Genomic DNA, 24,003 nt, shown 5'->3' with positions numbered 1-24,003 from the left:
ATCCTGTCCTTTTTTCCACTATTGACTTGCTTTAAATCCTGCTGTCAAACTTTTCCCTAAGCCCTCTGTTCTCCTTGGTTCACAAACAAGGTCATGGCTATTAGATCGCAGATGTCTTAGACTAGTTATACTCTGTTTGATACTCCTTTATACTCCTCCACATGGTCGGTGTTTGAGCCACTCAATTTTAAGCTTACATCATGTCCACAAGATATAGTTCTGTTTTTCCTTTAACAAATTATATATGCAGTTGGCCCAAGTCTGTAATCAGTAATAAATGCTTATAAACTGGTACTGTTCTAGTCTGCCTTAAACAGGCTGCTGTAACACCGTATCTTATAAAATCAAACCTCATTCCTATATCTCTTAAAAAGTTTGGGCCCATCTCAAGTCTGGAGTCTTGTGTAGGACTTAGTGTTAAAGTTTTTACTGTGGTTTTGCTTGTATTTGTAAAAGTGGTGTTTTACGGTTCAAACCAGCACACCCAGGAACGTAACTGTCAATTTTGTTACCGCCCCTTTTTAGGGGAAGATAAACTAGATTTCCCATATACTTCCATACAAAATAGCGGCACAAAGCAATGTCTGTACACAACCGGCAGGCATGAATAACTTAAGAATCCCTAAAACTAAACATGTCAAGTAATTATATGTCCACCCTGCCTGCCACAGAGCGTGAAAGATACATCCACAATCTTAATTTGGTAAATTTAAAAACAAGTCCCTTTATTCTCCTAGTGTCAAATTGGTGTAACAACCCCACCCGGGGTTTTTTCACTCTTCTTATATTGCCGCCATTTGCTAAAATCATTTAAATTATTTTTTTTCCTCATTAATGTACACACAGAACCCCATATTGACAGAAAAACACAAAATTGTTGACTTCTTGCACATTTATTAAAAAAGAAGAACTGAAATATCACATGGTCCTAAGTATTCAGACCCTTTGCTCAGTATTTAGTAGAAGCACCCTTTTAATCTTATACAGCTATAATACAGTCTTTTTGGGAAAGATGAAACAAGTTTTACACACCTGGATGTGGGGATCCTCTGCCATTCCTCCTTGCAGATCCTCTCCAGTTCTGTCAGGTTGGATGGTAAACGTTGGTGGACAGACATTTTCAGGTCTCTCCAGAGATGCTCAATTGGGTTTAAGTTAGGGGTCTGGCTGGGCCATTCAAGAACAGTCACGGAGTTGTTGTGAAGCCACTCCTTCGTTATTTTAGCTGTGTGTTTAGGGTCATTGTCATGTTGGAAGGTGAACCTTCAGCCAAGTCTGAGGTCCTGGAGAAGGTTTTCATCCAGGATATCCAAGTACTTGGCCGCATTCATCTTTGCCTCGTTGTCCTGTCCCTGCTCAGCCCTTTTTTTTGTAACCTTGGCCAGATCTGTGCCTTGTCACAATTTTGTCTCTGAGCTCTTCGGCCAGTTCCTTTGACCTCATGATTCTCATTTGCTCAGATATGAACTGTGAGCTGTAAGGTCTTATATAGACAAGTGTGTGGCTTTCCTAATCAAGTCCAATCAGTATAATCAAACACAGCTGGACTCAAATGAAGCTGTAGAACCATCTCAAGGATGATCAGTAGAAATGGACAGCACCTGAGTTAAATATCTGAGTGTCACAGCAAAGGGTCTGAATACTTAGGACCATGTGATAATTTCAGCTTTTCTTTTTTAATAAATCTGCAAAAATGTCAAAAATTCTGTTTTTTTCTCTCAATATGGGCTGCTGTGTGTGTACATTTATGAGGGAAAAAAATGAACTTACATAAATTATTATAATATATATATATTAGCAAATGGCTGCAATATAACAGAGTGAAAAATTTAAGGGGGTCTGAATACTTTCCATATCCACTGTATATATTATTTCTTTATATTTAGAGTACTGAGTGCTCTTTTCTGTCTAGCCATACAACTAGCCTGGCTTAGTTTTGGATTAGCATCATGCATAATTCATGATATTTTCATAACAGCAAGCTATTGATGATGATGGCAGGTAGCCATGAATTAAAAATGTGGGGATTTACAAACCTTATTGGTGCACCCAACAACACAACAACTCTTTTGCATGTTGTAAGGTTAGTCCACTTCTTCTATCTAATACTGTATGGCGGTTTGTTTTCCCCTAAAAGGGAACTCGTCAATCTGTTCATAGACATTCTATAACGCTGCGCCGGTTGTTCGTATTGCGTTTCCACTGATATTCCTTTTGGTTGTGGTGTTCCGCAAGGTTCGATGCTTGGGCCTGTGTTGTTTTCAGTGAATTTGCTCCCCCTGGCTTCTATTTTAGAAAAATATGGTGTTATCTTCGCCTACAGCGCAAAAAGTTTTCACTTCATCCGTTGTTAGATTGCCTAAAGGAACTTAAGCTATGGCTTTCAAGCAATTTCTTACACTTGAATGTAAATAAATCAGAAATGATTTTGTTTGTAATAGGTTCAAAATAATTTGTACAAATTCTATAGCAAGGACATTTAATTGATTGTATTGAATTGAATTGCATATAAATAAGGATTATTTAACTTGGTTAATTCAAGAATCATAAAAAGTATCACAATTTCCACAATATTAAACGGCACAATGCTCAACATTATAATACTAATAGTATTTATTTATATTTAAAAATTATAAATACAGCCTTGGTAAACCCAATAACCTCTTTCAAAAACATTCATTATTCGAAACTTTAACTCAAAATGCTGAAAATTTGCTTGTAATAATATAATCCCAGACAAATGAAAGTCACACAGTAGTCTGATTTGTGATTCTGACAGGCGTCTTCCAGTTATGCGTTAGACAGTCTTTTGGCGTGCCTAGGATGTTAGTGCAGTTTGATTACTATATCTGTTCCTTTTGATAATAATCAGGCAGGACAGTCATAATCCCTTCACAGGAAGGTGCTCAGCATGTGCTTTTGATAATTACATCTCAGCTGCTGCATTCAAACCACATGCTGATTGTAATGACAACAGAAAAGTTGAAAGGATGTTTATTACTGAATATATTTTTTTGAATCATGTAGTGCTATTTTCTGTGCAGTTAGTTACAGCGAGCGGGAACTGAAGATCTGAGGTTTAAAAAAGGATGGCAAACCATCATCAAGTGTTGGTATATATATATATAGCAACACAACATATACTGTATCCGTATGATTTTGGAAGGATCATGTCACACTGAAGTCTGGAGTAATGATGCTGGAAATTAAGCTGTGCATCACAGGAATAAATGGAATTTTAAAACAGTGCATTAATATTTCACAATATTACTGCTTTACTATAACTTTGAAATAAATGTAGCCTTATGAGCTTAATACCCCAACACACATGTGATTGACTGCTTATAAAATGTCTATTGTATGTATACCTGTATATGAGAAAATTTGTCTCATGTTAAGTCTGCATAGCAAGTTATAATTTGTTTTTAAATGGTGCAGCACCATCTAGTGGTTCAAAGAAACATTACATATCGGCTGCTTTTATACCAGCACCTCATCAGTGTCTTTAAACTCATAAATATGTATTCCTAAATTGTTTTTATTTCACTCCCTCCTAGGATTCCTATGACTATATGGATGCAGGTTTTGTGGATGAGGAGGGCTTCTTGTACATCATGTCTCGGTACGATGACGTCATCACCGTGGCGGGTCACAGGCTGCCCTGGAAGAGGTGTGAGGAGGGGGAGCATCTCAATCATGACAAATGATAATCTCAAGCATCTTTGTTATTGCTTTAGCAAAGGAATCATATGTTGTGTGTGTGTTTGTCCTTCAGTCTGTCCTGCTGCACCCTGCTGTGGTGGGGCTGGAGGACCCCCTGAAGGGACACGTTCCACTGGCTTTGTGTGTGCTCCGAAATGGTAAGGAATGGAGAAAGGCTGGATGGATGGATGGATAGATAGATAGATAGATAGATATACAGTAGTCCACATTTGAAGTGGACAGGAAAGTTAATCAAAGTTGTCCTAAGACAAGAATGCATTTTTACTTTGATGAAAGGTTTTGATAAAAAAATACTGACCCTAAACTCTTAAAAACTAGCTAGTTTGTTGCAACACAAAATTAATATTTTGAATAAACACTGTTCTTTTTAACTCTCTTATTCATCAAAGAATTCTGAAAAAGTATCATAGGTCCCAAAAAATAATAAGCAGCAACGGTTTCCAACACTGATAATAAATCAGCATTTTAGAAAGATTTCTGAAGGATCATGTGACACTGAAGACTGGAGTAATGATGCTGACAATTCAACCTTGCATCACAGGAATAAATTATATATATAAAATAGAAACTGTGGCAACTTTAAAGGTCGTCTCTGTCAAAGCTCTTCCCAAAACCAACTCAGGAACAATTCCACGACCCTCTCTCACTAACCTGGTGAACCACACGCCTTATAAGGTATTTTCTAACTTGTTGTTTTTTTTCCTAGCGATAACTGTTAATAGATATTTGTGTTATATGGAATTTGCTGTAAGGACAGCTGCAAGTCTTCAGTTTCAGTTCAAGAATCATAGTAAAGCAGAAGTTGGTAATTTGGATGTTTCTGATTTTCAAGTCATAGGTCAGTCCCACCAAAGAAGATCATGGGGTCTTAAAGACATTGAGAAGGTGCTTAGAGAAACTGAAAGAACCTGGTAAATAATTTACTCACACACACACTCACTCACTCTCTGTTCTCTCCATGATCTGAGATTCTGTGAAGATATGCCATGGAGAAACATGGTTCCCATTAGAAGGAACCCCTGATTATAACACAGTATTTTTTGTTAGTAATGTAATTTATGTACAGGATCATGGTAATTTACACATTTATATTCTTGTCTAACTTGGACTAAATATAAGCATCAGTCAGCATGTTTAGGTAATCAGAATCTTGGATAATGTTAAATAGGTGAATGAAAAATATATGTCGGGTTCATATTGAATTAATTCCCAGGGTCAAAAATCTGTGATATATATATATATATATATATATATATATACACAGTATGTTGTGTAAAGAAAAGAAAATGAAGGCCGTTTTTTATATTATATTGTAGCCCCAACTGTCAAAGCGCCAACAATTGCATCAGTGTTTAAATGGTTAAATTTGGAAGATTTTATTGACATTCACATAATAACTAAAGTAAAATGTTATTTTCTAGGGGTGCTCCAATCACGATCAGCCGATCGTTATGCGCATCTCGTCAGTAAAGCCGGTTCTCTAATCAGCGGTTAATTCAGAGCCGTTGTTAACTGAGAAGATGCGCAAATCCACTTCATTTTCAGTGTTTTTTGATGCATCTTCTCTATTAACAACGGTTCTGTGTAGTAACAGCTGCTCTATGTGAAATCACGCACCTGATGGAATTAACCGCTGATTAGAAAACCGGCTTTACTGACGAGATGCGCATAACGATCAGCCGGAGCACCCCTATTATTTTCCCTCATTCTGATCAGTGCTCTATAACCTGGACACGCTGTTGACAGTTTTAGTGAGATTCACCTTGCAACACAGTAAACTATGACTCAGTCAGTCAATGAAGGTGAAATGTAAATGTAATGTCATGTATTGTAGCACTCGCATAGCATTGTAAAAACATTTGTGACAATGATTGTTCTAAAGCAAACCTATTTGACTGTACTTTTTTATTGACAATGAAAAGTTGTTTGATCACCACATAGTTTTGACCAAAATACAATCAGTAATAAATAAAAAATGGACACAAAATAAAATGATTTTCTGCGTGTGCAAAACAGGGACGTACAAACCGTCAAAGTGTCTGATATAACCGAAAGACGGGAGGTGGAGGGCTGTACAACAGACGTCCCCCGCGTCTCGAACAGAAACATTTTCACACCAAAGTAAGTCACAGCAAGTAAGTCTACGTTCACTACGAGCTAAGCCTGTCCTTTAGCGATTTGTTCAAACGAGAGGCGGTCGGATGCTCTCGAGACGAGGCCAGCCTATCTGCAACGAGCGGGGTGAGAGATTCGCGTTTTGTACTCTGAGACGAGCGATCCGCGTCGTGTCGAATACACACCATTCTCCGGCATTACAATTTTGTGCTACTCACGATGGGAAACAATTGGTGTTTTACGTTCTTTCTAACCAAACTATAAGCAATGCAAGAATATGCGTGAGAGAATATTCAATTACTCATGTTCTTCAATACGGCTTACCGTGACGGATCGATTGACAAACATTGTTGAAAACCCCCTAAAGTTTCGAAGCATGTTTTTGAACAGACTGTTGAAAAAATAGGCATGAAGGCTCCTGAAAGTATCAGTGCTTTAAGAATTGTTTTTCTGTAGTGTCTTTCAGGAGTAGTGGTTTCTCACAATTAAACGCAAGATGACATTCTGATCTTGTATGTAGTAGCAATCGGCAGACCGCAACGGCTCAAAACGCATGACTGAATGAATAAAATGTAACAGCATGTCCAAAGTGTCTCTGGGGCATAGGCCAAAAAATTAGAACAGCAGCATCGTTTAAAACCATGACGTTAAAGGACACAATGTGCACAAACTCTGAACGTGTAATCTTTTTATACAGATGTGTGTATATATATTTATTTATATGTATGTATTTATATATATATAAAACAGCTTTATTTATAGTGATTTACAGTTGAACCTACACATCCCCTGTAGAAGAAATACACAGTACTTAAGCCGAAGGAGCCGCGTGGTGTGAAAGACAGAAAGAGCGAGAGCGTGTCGGCACCTGGGGTGGACGCCTGGACCCCCGCCTCCCCGCCCTGTCCTCCACGGGCTCCTGTTGTTCTCTTGGCAGTGTGACTCGTCTGAATTGTTTGTTCAGGCCAACTTTAAGGTATGACTCTGAAAGAAGTGAAACAGAAGAGAAGATCAGATGATGTTGGGGTTTGTGTGTGTGTGTGTATGAAACATGCAAGGCTTGTCATTTGAATTTAAAAGTGGTAGTTTTGTTTTTTATAATTAATGTATTGTTGGAGCAAACATAATTGTATTGTACAAATAAGTATTGTAGTTGGTATGTTTGTAACGTATGTATGAAGCCGTCTAGATGATTAGCAGCACAAGTAGTGTTATAGGTGGATGAAGTTGTAGTTACATGTAAAAATGGCTGTACACCTGCAGATGTGGCTGGTCTGAACATTTTAGTGTGGATAGTGTAAATGCTGTTGATCAAAGGTGTTTGATTGAATGAGGGACTTTAGTTCTCTTAAGTGTTGTTTATTGAAAGAATTGTTGCGTTTTCAAGATGATACAGCAGAGGAGAGGTGCAGTGAACATACTAGGGCTGAAAACGAATTTAGTTTAGCACAAGTGTGAGACTCACAGCTTATAGTATTGATGTTCTCTCAGCAAGAGTAGGTCCTCACAGTGGAGGTGTCCAGACGCTGGATCGCCGATGGCCCAACTGAATGGAAACAAAAAGAGGCAGTGAGTCATGTGTCTGTACATACTTCCATGTGTGTTAAAGTGGCTGTGGAGTTTTGGTAATGCAGTGTATTGAGTGTTGTGTTTATCAGATGTTTAAAATGGAACTATGTACTGTATATAATTCAAGGAGACATACAAGGTGGGCAGTAGTGTGATTTGTACAGGTGAGTGTTATTACAAAGAAATTGAAAGTGATCTGAGTCACTCTATAATGGCCTTGCTCCCTGGTTGGCTCTATGTGTGTGTGAGGGAGAGATAGGACATGCTTGCAAGTAGTTTGGGGGGGGGGGGGGGCAGGATAGAACAAAGTAGCTGTAGAAAAGGCCATTTATGCCATGTAGGATGAATTAAGACAAATGCTTTGATTTGTGTGAGGAGGTATTTATTGGATCAGGGGTTCCTTTGAAGTGATCAATATTCAATCCCAATGAATGGAATTCTATACAATTGTAAAGAAGGTGAATCCCTCCCACATAATTGGAGTTTGTATACAGTGTTTTGTATCACGTGGTCACTAGAAATGAGTACAGCATGTTCAGATGTGCAAACAACGAGACTGTTAGTAAGTCGGTCAGTGAGGTCAGGTGTGTAAGTGGTTAATATCCACACACAGAATAAAGGAAGATCTAGCAACACTGGGGAAAGGTGTTAAAGGGAAACATTAATAAAACACTGCTCATCGGTGTACATGAGATACAAACTGAGCTCACAATGATGAACGTACTGTTTCACGAGTAGTATTAGTGAAGCAGTCGGTCACATGAGGTTAGCCAGATTGGTTATCGGTAGAGAGAAGGTGGAGGCAGGTGTGAAGGGTTGAATTGGTAACAAGGAGAAGCTGTTCAGTGTCATGTGACTTTGCTTGTAGCTGGAGATTGGTTAAAGGGATAGTACACCCGAAAATGAAAATTCTGTCATTAAATGTCTTTCCAAAAACATAAGACCTCCGTTTATCTTCAGAACACAAATGAAGATATTTTTTAAACATTCTGACAGCTCTCTGACCCTTTACATAGACAACAAGGGTCTTTAGATGATTAGCGTTCATGTCCAAAATGGCGCTATAGGGTGGAGAAGATGAATTGAATAATTTTTATTTTTTACTCCTTGCTAAGTTTCTGGACAATGATCATGTAAGGACACTTGCTGTCTATGCGAGGGTCAGAGAGCTGTCAGAATGCATAATAATATCTAAATTTTAGTTCCAAAGATGATTAAGTAGTCATTAATGACAGAATTTTCAGTTTTGGGTGAACTTACCCTTTAATTGCAGAGAGGTGTCAGCTGTGGATGGCTGAGAAGGAGCTATGTAAGAGTGGCAGCCGTTGTGTGAAGACCTGGGCGACCAACCAACAAACACAGCACGCTACACTCTTGTTCCTTACTCTTTTCTTTCACAATTACTAACTACTTTATCTCACTAGGACCATGGACTCCTGCAAGCCCCTTCATGCCAACACCTTTACTAATACTACTGCTAAATGCTGGCTGGGTTACACCACTTTCCACTTATTACCATCTAAACAAGCCAATTACAATTTCACAATCCACCCAACCACTACCTAGCTTACATTTATTAATTTAGCTGACGCTTTTATCCAAAGCAACTTACAATTGATATATATGTCAGAGCAATTAGGGGTTAAATGTCTTGCTCAGGGACACATTGATGTCTCACATTGGATTTGAACCCGGGTCTCTCACGCCAAAGGCATGTCTCTTATCCACTGCGCCAACACCACCCCTTACACCTGCACTACTGCTCACTAATGTCTGATCCAGGTCCTGGAGTTCCTCAGGGATCTGAGCAGAGTCTCCTCCTTGCCAGGGATTTCAATCATGCCACATTTTGTCTAAAAAATGCTGCCTCCAAAACAAATATATTACATACTTAAAGAGTTTCAGATTTTTGATGTCCAAGCCAGCTAGGAAATGCCCACCCCTCCACATCATTCTAGCCACTAAATTGCACAATCTAAGCACTATCTCAACAACTAATACACCCCATTCATCCACACTTCAGCACCACCAAGACCCTGTCACTTGACAGAGCAATCACAGGTCTCTCACCTCCCTAAGAAACAAAAACAACCCCATCTAATATATAAAGCACTGCCACTCATCTTTAAATCATTCCCAATAAATCTGCTCCATGCTACTGCAATAACACAAATATGGTAAAGCATCACATTGTTATCAGAGAATCAAGGTTATTTTATTTAGATAACCGCAACTACTTCAAACATCCATTCCTTCCCAGTGTTCACCATTTGGTGGGAACACTTGGACATAGCACATACACTGTTGCAGTCATGTACAGTATAAGTTACACCACAAATACTATACTACCATAACAACACAATCAAAGCTCTGTAACATCCATTCCATACTAATCCAGTCACTCAAAAAATAGCAGTGAGACTTTAGCCCCATGCTTTTATAGCCTAATAATTACACTACCATTTGGTCAGGTGATGATGTCAAACACTTCACCCCATATGGAATTACTGAGTGTTGTGTCAGTAATATGAAGCATGTCCTCCAACAGTTAAAAACACAGGACTAACTGCGTAAAGTCAATGAGTCCAAAGTAATACACAAGTTGATGTTCACTAACCTTCTTCACAATTAGAGGCATTCTCCAGAAAACAAAAATATAACACTGCTTTCAATCAATACTACATATAGGGTCAAATACCAAGACCACACACATAGTCCACCAGAAAACAGGCAGCTTCTTAACCCTGTTCAGTTGCCATGCACCTTTTAGAAACCTGCATACACTGGGTGTTCACCTGTAATATCTACCACCACAATACCAGAGAAATCCCAGAAAGATATATCTCCACAGGATAAATGCCTCTGACCTCATCTCTGCACAAAACACCTACAAAGACAACAAATCCATCACATGCACTGTTGATGCAGTGCACAAGTTCTGAACCGCCTTTAGAGGAATAGCCTTCACATTAACATCTCACATGCAAGACCCAGCGACTCCACATGTCTCCATGGACACGCAGGAGCTACATTATCTTCATCGGCTGCTACTTCCCCAGCCCATCAGTATTACCTGTTCACTGTTTTCCTTTCTTTCTTTGAGTCTACTTACAGTCGCTACAATTACAGCAAACGCAAAGCATTGGACCACAGGTGTGCCGCAGCATATGTGGTAAAAGGTGCGTCATTCGCCACATAGAAGAATGAAGCGAGGTCAATGTTACCGTGCTATATCAGGGCTTGAAAACAGAATTGTGATGTCACAAAACCTGGAAGTAACTTGTTGCATATCATTTGATATCATTTTAAAAGACGAAATCTGCATTTGAATTGAACTTTCAGCGTTGTAACTGCAGATATTGTTTATGGTCAAACAGCAACATTACTAACTAAAGTAAAAAATGTGAAATCGCAATCAACCACCCCTTTAAATTTTACCTTGTGAATTCCTGTCCCTGTTTTGATAATCTACTGTTTTGCTTGCTGATACGCAATAACCACCACATCTCTCGAGTTTGATGTCTGCAAAAGGCCAGAGTACTACGGTATTTTTTGGACTATAAGTCGCACCTGAGTATAAGTTGCATCAGTCCAAAAATACGTAATGACGAGGAAAAAATAAGTCGCACCGGACTATAAGTGGCACTTATTTAGAACCAAGAGAAAACATTACCGTCTACAGCCGCAAGAGGACGCTCTATGATTTCAGTGTAGACTACAGGAGCACTGAGCAGCATAGAGCGCCCTCTCGCGGCTGTAGATGGTAATGTTTTCTCTTGATTCATTTCTCTTGGTTCATGTCAAAATTAATTTTGATAAGTTGCACCTGACTATAAGTCGCAGGACCAGCCAAACTATGAAAAAAAGTGTGACTTATAGTCCGGAAAATATGGTAATTGTTTGGCGCAAGGCTGCTCCAAATCTCTCTTTGCATCCTCCTGCTGGTTATATCTGACAGTTAAGAAAGGACGGGACACACTGAGACCACTCAAGGGGGTACGAGTACACTTCACTGTAGGGACAGGATCGGGAATGCCACACGATTGGAGGCTCTGTCGTGTCTAACCTTGAAACCAGTCCAAATACATGTCGTCAGGACTGTCATCCATCGCCTCATACAGGACTACCCAGCAGCAGTCCAGAAGGAAAGAACAACAGAAACACAGTAAACCCAGTGTGTCTCTGTGTGTGTGTGTACAGTATATTTGTTATTTCTGTCTGACCCTCTTGTGGTGAAGTCTGTGTGTAACCAGTTATGTTTGGAATGGTGTCACACCATGCTACTTGTACGTTTCACTTTTGAAAAGAAAATCTGTATCAAATACCCTCATTACATACTGTATTTGCCTAAATATTCATTAATGGGATAGTTCAACCAGCCTTCAGTGTACAAAAGAGACATTTCAGAGCACAGTACATGCTCTTTTCCTACAGTATATTGGATCATCTACTTCGAATCAGTACAGCTGATAAATATCTAGTTAGCAGTAAGCCGCTATCCCATCCCAAACATAGCTTGTGTGTCTGCTTTACAACTCTTTGGACTGTGTTTGTGAACGGTACTGTGTGCGTCTCACCCTCTGGTGGCAGTCTGCGTGAGTGTGCGGAGGTGGCAGTGAGGCGAAAGCCAGCGGGCAGGGTCTCTGCTGAGCCGGGCATCATGCTGATCCCATGGATGTCCCGCCGAGGAAACTGCCTCCTCCACGACGGTCCTCGAAAGTCTTTCTCATCACACTATGGATGGTTCAGATACAGATTTAGTCCAAAGTGCTTTTGTAAATTACATTGTCTTATTGCTGCAATTAATTATATAACACTACATACTATAAACCACCACTCCATGAGTTTAATTTTTTTCACTGGATGTTTCAATGTAAAGGTAATGTACTCTAAGTGTACAGTTTTACTTAAACTTTAGTTTTTGGATTTCATTAAACTAACGATCATCAAAAACAAGTTTATAAATGACCTTTCACTAATTTAGATTTTTTAAACCAACTGACTAGTATTTCACAGTTAGCTTAGTAACAAGCAAATCTCTATTCTAATGAGTTGTCAGTTCTTGAGTTTTGTATGGGAGCTATTGACTGGAAACTATTTGTTCACCATCACTCAGAACTTAAAAAAATGTTTCCTTCATGACATTTGGAATGGAATCACTGTCAACTGTTCAGTTCTATACAAAAATGGAAGAAACTAGTGATTCACCTCATCTAATCGTCTCTCCGTTCCCAGCGCCAGCAGATTGTTGTACTCTCTTTCCAGAATTTGTCTAGCCTGTAGAAAATAATTAATTAATACAGCATTGCTACCTCCAAGTAACTGTAAAGTGCTTTTCACACTGAATGTGAAAATTTGACACAAATGATTGGAACAGTCGTGCTTTTAAATCGGAACAATACATTTTTATAGGGCTATTCACAACAGACGTGATAATTTGCAACACGAAAAAAGCAAGGGTTTTTTTTTCATCCTGTGTGTCAATATTTTCCCATCACTCCACGATGAAACGGGCCACTCTGTTAGATCTGAGCGAAGATCATGTGCCCAAAGCAGCTGCTGTTGCACAAACGGGGGAGAGTGGTGGCAGTTTCAAAAACTAGTGTAAATAAACACCAAAGAAGAGTATTCTGAGAGAGAAGAGGATGCAGAATTGTTGTTGTTATTGTTATCTATATTCTTATCTATTGTTATGTATAATTTTTTATAGAGTCAGAGTCTGTTCGCTCAAGACCTGTCAATTATGGGATACTATCTCCTGCCATTACAGTTTAAAGTGGGTTTTAAGCAAAAAACACAATCACATACATTTTCAAATGTAGCTTGATGCTAATTCAACCTCTATTTATATTTTAAGATGTATTCTTGTAGGAATTACAGATTGTTTGTGTTTCTGGTGCAGAACCAAACTTTATCTTAATTTAATGATGTATATATTGAGCAGGAGACCATATACGAGATGCATATCTGAGGAAAAATGAATTGCTTGTTGGCGCCACCTAGCATGCAAGAGTGAATTGGCAGAAGGCAATCAATCGTTTCGTGCTCGGTGTGAAAGCAGCATTCGTTGGTGGCTGGCCTCACTTTTTTGTATCGGGCTCAGTGTAAAACGACCTTCATCATAAAGAGTGTGGTCGATGGACGGATGGATGGGTACCTGAGTGTTTTGGTTGGGGATCTGCAGCAGCAGGGCCAGGCTGCTGTAGTCAAAGTTATCATCTAGCGCTATGAGCGCCCCGTGCACACCGCTCTCTAACAGGATGTTGGCATAGTCACGGAGACCGATGCTCTGAACCCAGCGAATCACACGCTCGTTAGTCCACACCAGCACGTCTGCGTAAAAATACACGCAAAAGTCATAACGTGTGTTTACGGACATTGCATTATCACAGCCCCAGGAGTGTTTCCAAGCAGCTTCTGCCTACCTCTTATCTCGTGCTGGCTGCTCTCTCTGCGTCTCTCCAGCTCCTTCCTGTCATAGTTGAGCTTCTTCAGGCACATGATGCCGTACTGCAGACTGGTTCTGTTGCAAATTTGAATAAGCATCAATTAATACATTAATACATATTTCAATCAACGCAAGTTAGGTCAAGTTAGTGCTAATTTAATTAATCCAATCAAATCATTTATAGCAATACATGGAGACCAATGGCTACTGACCTGTGGAAGCTGTCCACCATTTTTAAATGCACTCGGAGGTCCTTCTTGGTGAGGTGGTCCAGCATGCGTGCATCCACCAAACACTCCATGAAGTAGCTGCGGTACTGAGGTAGACCTAGACTGGGCAGCCACTCGTTCCCGATCCACTCGTGGTTCATGTCCCCGTATGCCAGTGTCTAAATGATATGTGCAAAAACAGTAATACTGTGAAACATTACAGCTGTTTCAAATAACTGTTTCCTACGTTAATGTATTAAATATATTTTTAAACCAAATTCTTTCCAGGGATGAGCCATGCTGAATTTTCAGGAGCCATTACTCTAATCTTCAATGTCACACCACCCTTCAAATATCATGCTCATTTTGTGCTCATTTATTATTACTGCGGCATAATCCATCCATCCATTGATAAGGTTAGTAATTAATTCTGTCATAGTGACAGTTCACTCAAAAGGGAAATTTCACCCAAAAAAGACTCAAACTCATCTCGTTCCAAACCCTAAAGACCTTTATTTAATCTTCTTCGGAACACAAATTAAGATCATTTTGATGAAATCCGAGAGCTTTCTGACCCTGCATAGACGAGGCTTAGAAACCTAGTAAGGACAATTGTTAAAACAGTCCATGTGACATCAGTGGTTCAAAATTAAATTTATGCAGCTACGAGGAAACTTTTTTTGTGCACAAAGAAAACAAAAGCAATGACTTTACAGAAAAATTTTGTTTTCTTTGCAAACAAAATATTATTCTCGTAGCTTCATAAAATTAATGTTGAACCACTGATGTCAAATGTACCATTTTAACAATGTCTTTACAAGTGACTAGTAAGGTAACGCAATAAATGAATTATAACAGTGCATCTGCTGACCTTTGATGATCCGGTAAAAATGACTTTAGATTAACTAACAATTATATTTATTTATTTTTTGTTTAATGCTGAAATGTGTTGAATCGTCATCTCCTGTGTTCTACTGTACAGACATGAATTTACTTTTCTTTCAGCCTGAGGTTGATGCATTATACTTTTTGGTGTGAAAGAACCTTTACATTTGCTATAAATAGAACTAAGTTTTTTTCAAAACAATTAAGCCCTGCTCATTTTTGAAAAGTAACGTGAAAGTAATTTAAAAGTAACACAATGCATTACTTTCCATAAAACGCAACCAAGTAGCGTAATTAGTTAGATTTTTAGGTAGTAACGGAATATTGTAATGCATTACTTTAAAAAGTACATTTCCTTTCTGGACCTTAAATGTGGTAGTCTTCACTGATGTCTATGCAGGGTCAGAAAGCTCTTGGATTAAGGTAAAAATTTCTTAATTTGCGTTCTGAAAATGAACAAAGTTCTTTCGGGTTTGGAATTAATGAGTGGGGTTATTTATGACAGAATTGTTATTTTTGGGTGAAGCGTATATTATAGCTATGCTTTTTAAAAATCCATTGTTAATGTGTTTTCTGTTAAAAATGAGTAGTGTAGCTCTGTGTGTATTTTACACTCTCACCTGTGACCAGCTCCCCTCCTCTGAATCCGATTTCTGCAGAAGCACAAGAAAGTGAGTGCATCTGTGTTGTGTCTTGAAAATGCTGCACTTTATGTACATCTGTTAACTTTTCAAACCACGTACGTTGCACATGATCACGTGATTGTACATGCATCCATTTAAATGTTTTAAAGGGGTCATATGATGTGATTTTCAGATTTTCCTTGCTCTTTGGAGTGTTACGAGCTCTTGGTGCATAAAGAAGATCTGGAAAGTTGCAAAGACTAAAATCTCAAATCCAAAGAGATATTCTTTATCAAAGTTAAGACTCTGCCCTGTCCCTTTAAAACGGCTCATTCAAACACGCCCCCACATGTCTGTGCCAAGATGTGGAAATATTTGCATAATGCCGCCCAAATTTTCACGCAAAGAAAGGCGGCTAGGTTTCAGTAACTGCAGTTAGTGTTGAAGCAGTCATGTCAGGGAGATGCTGCATGTATCTAGAAGAAAGCAAAAGCACTTTATTTGGCCTTTCGAAAGTAGATGCTTTTTTAGGAATCTTTAAGATTACTTGCAACAGAACAGCAACGCATTTCATGGACGAATGTTTCGTGAACCTAAGAGAGGAGGTCATTTTGACTTTGCTACAACAATCTGACGCTTCTGAATCAGCTTCTGGAAGTATGTTTTGTTATTAGTTTAAGTATTTGCTATTGAATGTTTAAATGCTGAGTCTTGTGCGTTGTGTGTGTGTGTGTGTGTGCGAGAGAGAGTGGGTTAAGGGTTAAGCTGTCTTAACCGTCTGTGGCTTGTGTACTGCAAACGCATACATGCGTCATCACTGTTTCTTTCATGTGACTCTGTTCTCCTTTCAGGATTTAACTGATGGTAAAACTAAGGAAATTATTAAATATCTTTACATTTATTTTGAAAGATGAAGCTCATGATTGTTGAAAGGGGTGTTATATTTCCACACTGGGCCAGTTGGCCAATCAGAGCAGACTGCTCTTGTCGGAAGGAGGGACTTTGTAGAAAACGATGAGTTTGAGAGAGGCGAGGCATAGAGGACCACAAATTATGTGTTTTTTGAACATTAAATCAAGTCAACATACTCTGTTATAACAAATAAACAAAATAAGGATCTTTAAAAAAAAGCATCATATGACCCCTTTAAACATGCAACGCAACATCTTACACAGTGGATGGAAAAATCTAAGGAACTAGTGCTCGACTTCCTCTAATCATCTCCATGCAAACAATACATTAAACACAAACTACATCACATACACAACATGCAGTCATCTTCGGTGTACATGTGAGATGTTGAGCGTTTCCGTTCCTAGTTATCGTGAAACTGATGAGGGTGAACTGTGATGATTGTACGAGGCCGTGATGAGGCTCGGTGGAGAATAGCGACGCTACTTTACATCTCTTTTGACTGATTGCATTTGATCTGAAATGTTACTTCCGTTTTTTCAGAGCTGTTGGGAACCAATAGGAAATTAGGGCCTCTATCACCACTGGTTCACCCATCTAATGCTCATAGCACTGGATGCAACAGAAGCACATATGAATTGATTATTGAAGCTCAAATATATTCAGACATGAATTAATGAAATCTTCCTCTGCCCAGTTAGGGACCAGAGCTCACAGTCGACATGAAACCGCATTCATGACTCATTTTACTTCCTTATTCATAACTGAGGCGGCATTTGGACAGTCAATAACATTTATTCGAACTGTCATTTTTTTGTTGTTATTTGCCATTACTGCTGTATCCACCAACTGATAAAGGAAAATAGCTTTTAAACAGAAGCCGCTGGAATTGTGTAACATCAGGATTGTGTCCAAATAAAGTAAAAGAGGGGTGATTTCAATTTCATGTCGACTTTTCCTGCTCCATCCTTATTCTGTGAAAGCAACAAGGGTCAGTAAGAGTAAACAAAGGATTATGTGGAAAAAAAGAGAAAAAAAACCCCTAGTTTGGTTAGAGTTAAAAAGAATGAAGTGACTGACCGTTTTGGAGGGGGCGGCAAGGGTCTCCATTTCCTCGTGGGTTACCCACACATTACCCGATGCCTATGTGGGCGGCCCCAGAGATGAATCCCACAGGAAGGGCAAGCAGTGTTAAAGAAGAAGAGCAGCAGCACTGTAAGCCAATAGTGTTACAGCATCACAGTCAGATCATTAGCAAGCCCCGCCCACAGAGTCAGAGGCCCGAGACAAACACGCATACACAGAGCACAAGCACACTGAATGAAGCACATCAGGGGAGATGAAAGCTGCGTCCCAAATGACTCTCGTATACACCATGTACTTATGCACTTTGTACTCAACCGTGTAGTGTATGACATTTTTACGGTTATTTTCTCATTTAACTTCAGCGTCTGATAGCCCCTCACCTCAGTGGAGCTCAAACAGTTGACTACATGAAGTTTCCAACATTGCACACTTAAGTTAATTAAGTGAATCACCTGGGTATTTAAATCAGACAGTCTCTTTTTGGTATTTTCAGTGTGAACGCACTATAAAACAGCACAGTACATAAGTATATACGCACTATAAAACAGTGCACAAGTACATAAAATGGGACGCAACTAAAACGTTGTTCTGACTGACGAAACAGGAACTGCTGCTGAAGACGACAACTGCTTTGAAAATGCAAAATGAGTTGTGTGCACACTGTGCAATTTTTCTTGTCGCTGTCTTTATTTCTAAAAAGTGAGCTCAAATGTTTACAATGTTTTTATCTTAGAACAAAATAAGTCTTTTTGCAATACAATTATAAATTCGGTCTCCGGTGTTGACAAAATTGTTCAGTGTGCACCACATTTTGTGTAGTTAGTAGTTTATCAGGAGATGCTTTGAGAAGGAGTGCATAAAAATAATTTTAAGAATAAAAGAAACACATGAAATACACAAGCTGCAGTTTGACCGCTGTGAATGCGTCATTCCACGATCAGCAGTCGAGTTTCCAGTTTCTCTGATTGATGCAAGACACTATTACTGTGACAACGGGACAAAATAAAGCTGTGGATGGGTAGAAAATAGCTGATGATGACGACTGGTTTAGTGGCTACAGTGACTGACGTTGATAGTTAACCGATGCAGCCCAGTCTTTGCCAAACAATGCAAGACTTGCGATGAACCAATGATGAAACCAATGGGCGGTTTTGTTTTCGTAATTTATAAATGTATGCTGACTACCAAGTGTGTTTTGTGTGTGTGCACTCACAGTTCTGGACGTGGGGGGAGCCGAAGGGCTGGTGAGCGAGACCATCTCCTGGATGGCCAGGCGCAGTTTGAGGCGGTGCAGAGGATTGCTGATGCCAATCTCTCTCTGGATCTCGGTGTCCGACAGGGCTGACATGATAGCGCCACTTTTTACATTGGCACGACATGCTGCCACGTACCATGCTGGCATCCCTAGCCACAGCTTTGAACACACACATTGTAGCATGATTAAACATGTATACAAAAAATGTAAGTACAACTCTAGAACATCTATTTACAGTATCTTCCATGCTTCGCCACTAGATGGCGCCATTGCTGCACATCTAATGAATGTGAACAGATCCGTTCTGACCACAAACAAACAAACCTGAATACTGGCAAAATCTCTACTTCACACTCACTGTTTTACAGTTGATTTTTAAAAACCAGAAGCAGAAAACATTCATACAATGTCAATAAACCTCTATTAAAAAAAGAAAACTACTGTATGTTAACATCGTTTCTCGAAAAACATTGTAGCCATGTTACTACAACTAAAACAGTTCAATTGCATCATTCTAGGAGACACTGATCTAAGTATGCAATATGTTGATACAGCTCAGGTCTTTATTTAGCTGCCATTAAAGAGCCCCAGAGCTAGTTTAACCACACAATAAACAAACAAAGGATCTCACATACTATGAGACAATTTAATGACATTTTACAATTTAATTGTTATTTCTACTGACATGATTACATATTATTCACACAGCACACACAATCATAATTTTGTGATTCTCCCTAATTATTAATTCATAATATATACATGTGTGTAATGCAAGGTTTCCTGAACAGTTTTGCCCACTGAACCTCTTTCACCTAATATATTTACTTGAAGTACCCCTGAGATTTAAAAATGAAGATTTTAATAATCACCTTTGTATGTTTACAGTTCTCATAAAAAACAAAATATTAGATTTTTTTTTGTTGGTTTTTGATTATTTAAAAATGATTTGATTAACGAGTTAGGTCAACTAAAACTTTTGTCATGTCATTTGGAATCGGTAATGGATTGGACATCATTACTCACATAGTATTCATTAGCCAAGCTGATATGTTTTGTGTGTCTTGCAAGATATATGTGAAAAGTGGGCATGTATAAGATTTTTTTTCCCATTGCAAAAAAATGATTACTGCCCACCTCCAACCATGAGACAACTGTAGGACCGTCCCACTGAGCAAAAGGTAACCCTTTTCTTCTGGCTTCTTCCAACAACTCGTGTCTAGAAAGAGCAGGTGACAGAGCAAGACAGAGAGGAAGACAGATAAGGACATAAGACAAGCAGCTTAGAGATAATCAACTGAACAGAGAGAGAGAGGGAAAGGGGCATGTAGAGAGAGAAAGAAAGAGGCTTTATCTGTCTCTGCCAGGTCACTATCTGTTTATCAGAACAACATGGAACACTAAATGCACAAGTTTCTTCTTAAAAGTTTCTTTCGTACCCAGTACTATTCTGTAATTAGCATGTAGCATGACAGAAGCTACCTTTTCATGTAATCTCTGTACATACGTAACGCTTAAGCAAATAATGCTCTGAGTTCACAATACTCTATCATTTAATTTAAGGTCTGTCTCTTAAACGTAGTCTGCTGTTCTGGTTAAGAATCAAAGACGAGGTTTTCGTTGAAAGAAACTAATGGTGTCGGTCACACGAGAGGCCAGCGAACGGCAAGTTACAGTTTTTCAGATAAACATATCGTGACATTGCCTTGCTGTGTCCTGATCCTCGTCTATAAAGCCGAGAAAACTGGAATACTGTGACTTATCGAGGGAAAACAGAAATACCTTTTCTTTTTGAACCCTAGTCTGTGTTTGTCTTGATAAATATATAAGGCTGCTATCATAAACTCTCATCAGACATTCACGCGGACGCTTTCTACGCAGATCTCCGCTGGGAAATATGTCTAGCGTTCCTCAAGGTTGCCTCTTGTCGTTTTCCAACTTTACAGGGACTGAAGGGCTTGTAACCGAGTGTGTCTTTAGAAATGTTTCAATATATCTCTCCTGCTAACGTCTGAACCTCAGAGAGCACTTATCTCCGAGGTTCTGTCAAATTCGAAGCCAGTGTAATTCTGAGGAGAGGCTTTAGGGTTAGTTGAACTGTGATGTAATTCTGCGGGCGCCTTGCTATAGAACAAGCACAGGTGAGTATTTTATGGTGTGTGGAAATTGCAGTGGACTTTAAGGCAGAGACAGTTGGGTGTTCCTCCCTCAGAGAGCAGCTTTGTAATCCAACCACAAGTTTGGGGTGTACGGTAAGGCCACTTGAAGAGTCGAGTACAGTACTGACACATGCTGTAGTGAATGATATGGTCCTGTCTGCACAAATCAAATCTCAAAACTTGACCAATGATATCTCTTTTGCACCAAAGTGGTGCCGGTGATGGTGCCAGAACCGGTTCTATGCAGGGGGTGGAAATTTAGATGGAAATGACTTTTGTTACTATGTACCCTGTATGCTGTAAATTCTAATTAGCCATTAGATTTGGATATATATGTTAGCATTTTTTTTTCATGTAGCTTAGTTGAACAAACTGAAGGTGGTGATAACGATAAACCCGCGGAGCTGTTCATCATCCATTTGGTCAATGTTGGTTCGAGATAAATCCTGGAAATGGAATCGTTTATGAAAGGCACTTTTACTAGCATTTTCGTTCCTTTTCGAGTTGTCGGGACAACTCTTGCCTGAATAAGCTGTTAATAAAAGCTAATAAAATGGACCACACTTCATGCTGACAGTCAGAAGTATAGACGGATCTTTTTTTGTCACATGCATGCATCCAAGTGACACAGAGTTGTTTCAGACCACTGGTTGTTCAGTGAATGGAGCTGGATCTGAATGAAAACTTGCAGTCAACTGTAGGAAAGGGATGGGGTTTTTTGTTAACATGCATTTAGAAAATAAATTGGGTTAGCTATTATTTCATGCCTTCCAGACTAGTTTAATCCATGGGTCTAATTTTCATGAACCACCTTTTCTTTGATGGAAATCACAGCATCGAACCGGGTTGAGCACCGCCACCGTGTCAATAAGGGAACTGTCCTGTCGCTGTGAACATTCATGTCTGTGTGCTCTAAAGGCAATAAGGCCTTCGTGGTGATGGTGGTTATGATGCATCTCTCCTCATCTTTACGTGTTGGACTGCATATGTTCAGGTCTAATGTAATGCATAAGAGTGACTTCTTCTGAACATACTGCAGCTGGGAAGGGAGAGAAACAGTTATGAGAGAAAACAAAATGAAAAGAAAAAAGAACAGGGAAGAAGTCAATGAGTTGACAGTCCATAACCAGAGGCGAGACCTGGTTATTGAATACGGCACACGATGCACACGCACGCACGGACACGCGCACGCACACGTACACGAGAGGAGAAAGGCCTCGGCATGGCAGATCGAGAACAGGTTGTTATAAAGGCACACATTCTCTCTCCAGGCAGAGATGCATCCTCTATAGAACTGCAGAGGGGGAGAATCACACGTACAGTCAAATGAAAAAGAAAGGCAGAGGTGGGGGTCTCTGGATGGACAGAAAGGAAATGCGTCGGACCCCCCTGAAGATAGACACACACTTTAGGAGCATGGCGACAGACATGGACAGAGCGTCGACAGTGGAAAATGCAGCAAGTCTCGGCAACACAAACTAAACTTACCCGCTGATACAGAGTCAGATGAGGAGAAAAAGAGATAGAGAGAGAGAAAAGAAAAATAGAGAAAGCGATGGGAGACAAAATTAAATGCTTGTTATTGAGCATACTGTATGTAGACTTTAGAAAAAACACCTCGGCTCAGAGACGTGCATTACTGTTGGGAATCGTTGTATTTTTGCACTTTAGATATTGACTTGTTGGTCACAATTGAACAGATCTGCTTGTCTTCACAAGTTTAGATTTTTATCATACAGCATGCAGAAAGTGTGATACTGCAATGAAAACGGTGAAGAGCCGCCTTTGTGTGGTGCCGCAATGGAGTCAAATTACATAAAACGGTCACATTCAACCATTAGCGTTAAGGCAAAGAAATGTGATATTCAGCAAGCATCGTATGACATGCTGTAAACACAACCAAGTATGCAACAAAGTCACAAGCCTGCTATGAAAGGCACATTGTCATGTTAACATACATTATACAAATAACAATCATAGATTGATTGTATTTTTAGTAGTACAGTAGGTCTTGTATAGTTAGACAAATAGAGTTTGAGACACTGAAAACGCATTCTTTTTCAGATTATCTAACATAATGCCCAAAACATACTCTACGCAAACATGCAAATGTGAACACAAGTTAACAGCACATCTTAGCCAGGTTTCCATCCAAGGATCTGTTTTTGCGGGAAAAAAAATATTTAGCACATTGAAATGTTTATAGGGTCATTCCGTGTCAACTCAACCAATTGTTTTTTTAATTTTGCTAATATTTTTTCTGAAGAAAGACAGACATATATAGTGGAGAAAGCCAAAATATGAAATTTCATGGATGAATATTTACTGAGTAATCCATTATTTTATAGAGGGAGGTCAAAATTTTCACCTGAGATTCAGAGCCAAATTACAGGGGGTTAAAAATGACTTCAGAAAGATGGCACCATCATAATGTTATTTTTACAAAGAGATTGGTTGGTCTTCTAGTAAATTCTGTCAAGATGCATTCCTATCATTCTGCTTTAAATACAGTAAACATCAGTACAAAGTGACCAACATTTGGTTTTCAACCACTCAAAATAGATAATATTCAACAGTCGGAAAATGGAAAAGTTTATTAAGAACTAAAATCATATTGCGAGATCTTTAATACTTTTTGATTTATAGACACACAAACTTATAAAAAATATTTATGGCACTTACTGCCATTATTATTATTTTATTGCAGTTATTTTGACAGAAGTAAACACATATTTGTACTTCAGACCTTCCTCTTGAAAAGAAAAGAAGTATCTTATTTTTGCAAAATGACCCACATTTGGTTTTTGACCCACTGAAAATGTGTAAATTTTAACAATTTACTCCTGAAGCCATATTGAAATTCCAGTATCTCTGGAACCGAACCATACTGGGCCTTAAAAATTAAGATATCAAAAGGAAAGTTTGTTAAGACCCAATATCTAAAAGGGCATTAAGATATCTTTAAAACTTCTTAAGTTACAGGCGTGCAAACTTTGGAGAAAAAAAATTGAAAAGTGCC

The 24,003-nt window shown here is 39.0% G+C and overlaps 1 protein-coding gene and 1 pseudogene across 5 annotated transcripts in view; one reads left to right on the top strand and one right to left on the bottom strand.

The window, feature by feature from the left end:
- LOC127956555 (acyl-CoA synthetase short-chain family member 3, mitochondrial-like) overlaps positions 1–6,780 on the top strand; it is a 43,581-nt pseudogene extending 36,801 nt beyond the window's left edge.
- Positions 5,614–24,003, bottom strand: part of LOC127956550 (liprin-alpha-2) — a 160,400-nt gene continuing 142,010 nt past the window's right edge. For 3 of the 5 annotated variants that reach the window (XM_052554588.1, XM_052554589.1, XM_052554590.1), the window contains 12 exons: positions 19,963–20,044; positions 18,784–18,984; positions 17,565–17,627; positions 15,570–15,602; positions 14,068–14,243; positions 13,833–13,930; positions 13,565–13,740; positions 12,616–12,684; positions 11,985–12,141; positions 11,474–11,530; positions 7,304–7,384; positions 5,614–6,822 (listed from right to left, as the gene is read on the bottom strand). In XM_052554588.1, coding sequence (XP_052410548.1) covers positions 7,326–7,384; positions 11,474–11,530; positions 11,985–12,141; positions 12,616–12,684; positions 13,565–13,740; positions 13,833–13,930; positions 14,068–14,243; positions 15,570–15,602; positions 17,565–17,627; positions 18,784–18,984; positions 19,963–20,044 — 1,171 coding nt within the window. In that variant the 3' untranslated portion in view covers positions 5,614–6,822; positions 7,304–7,325. The remainder of the gene's footprint in view (positions 6,823–7,303; positions 7,385–11,473; positions 11,531–11,984; positions 12,142–12,615; positions 12,685–13,564; positions 13,741–13,832; positions 13,931–14,067; positions 14,244–15,569; positions 15,603–17,564; positions 17,628–18,783; positions 18,985–19,962; positions 20,045–24,003) is intronic. The other 2 variants (XM_052554592.1, XM_052554591.1) reach the window with 1 other exon arrangement.

The sequence above is a fragment of the Carassius gibelio genome, chromosome B4 (assembly GCF_023724105.1).
Source record: "Carassius gibelio isolate Cgi1373 ecotype wild population from Czech Republic chromosome B4, carGib1.2-hapl.c, whole genome shotgun sequence".
Lineage (NCBI taxonomy): Eukaryota > Metazoa > Chordata > Actinopteri > Cypriniformes > Cyprinidae > Carassius > Carassius gibelio.
Note: the sequence above shows the minus strand (reverse complement) of the source record. Positions and strands in the feature narration are given on the sequence as shown.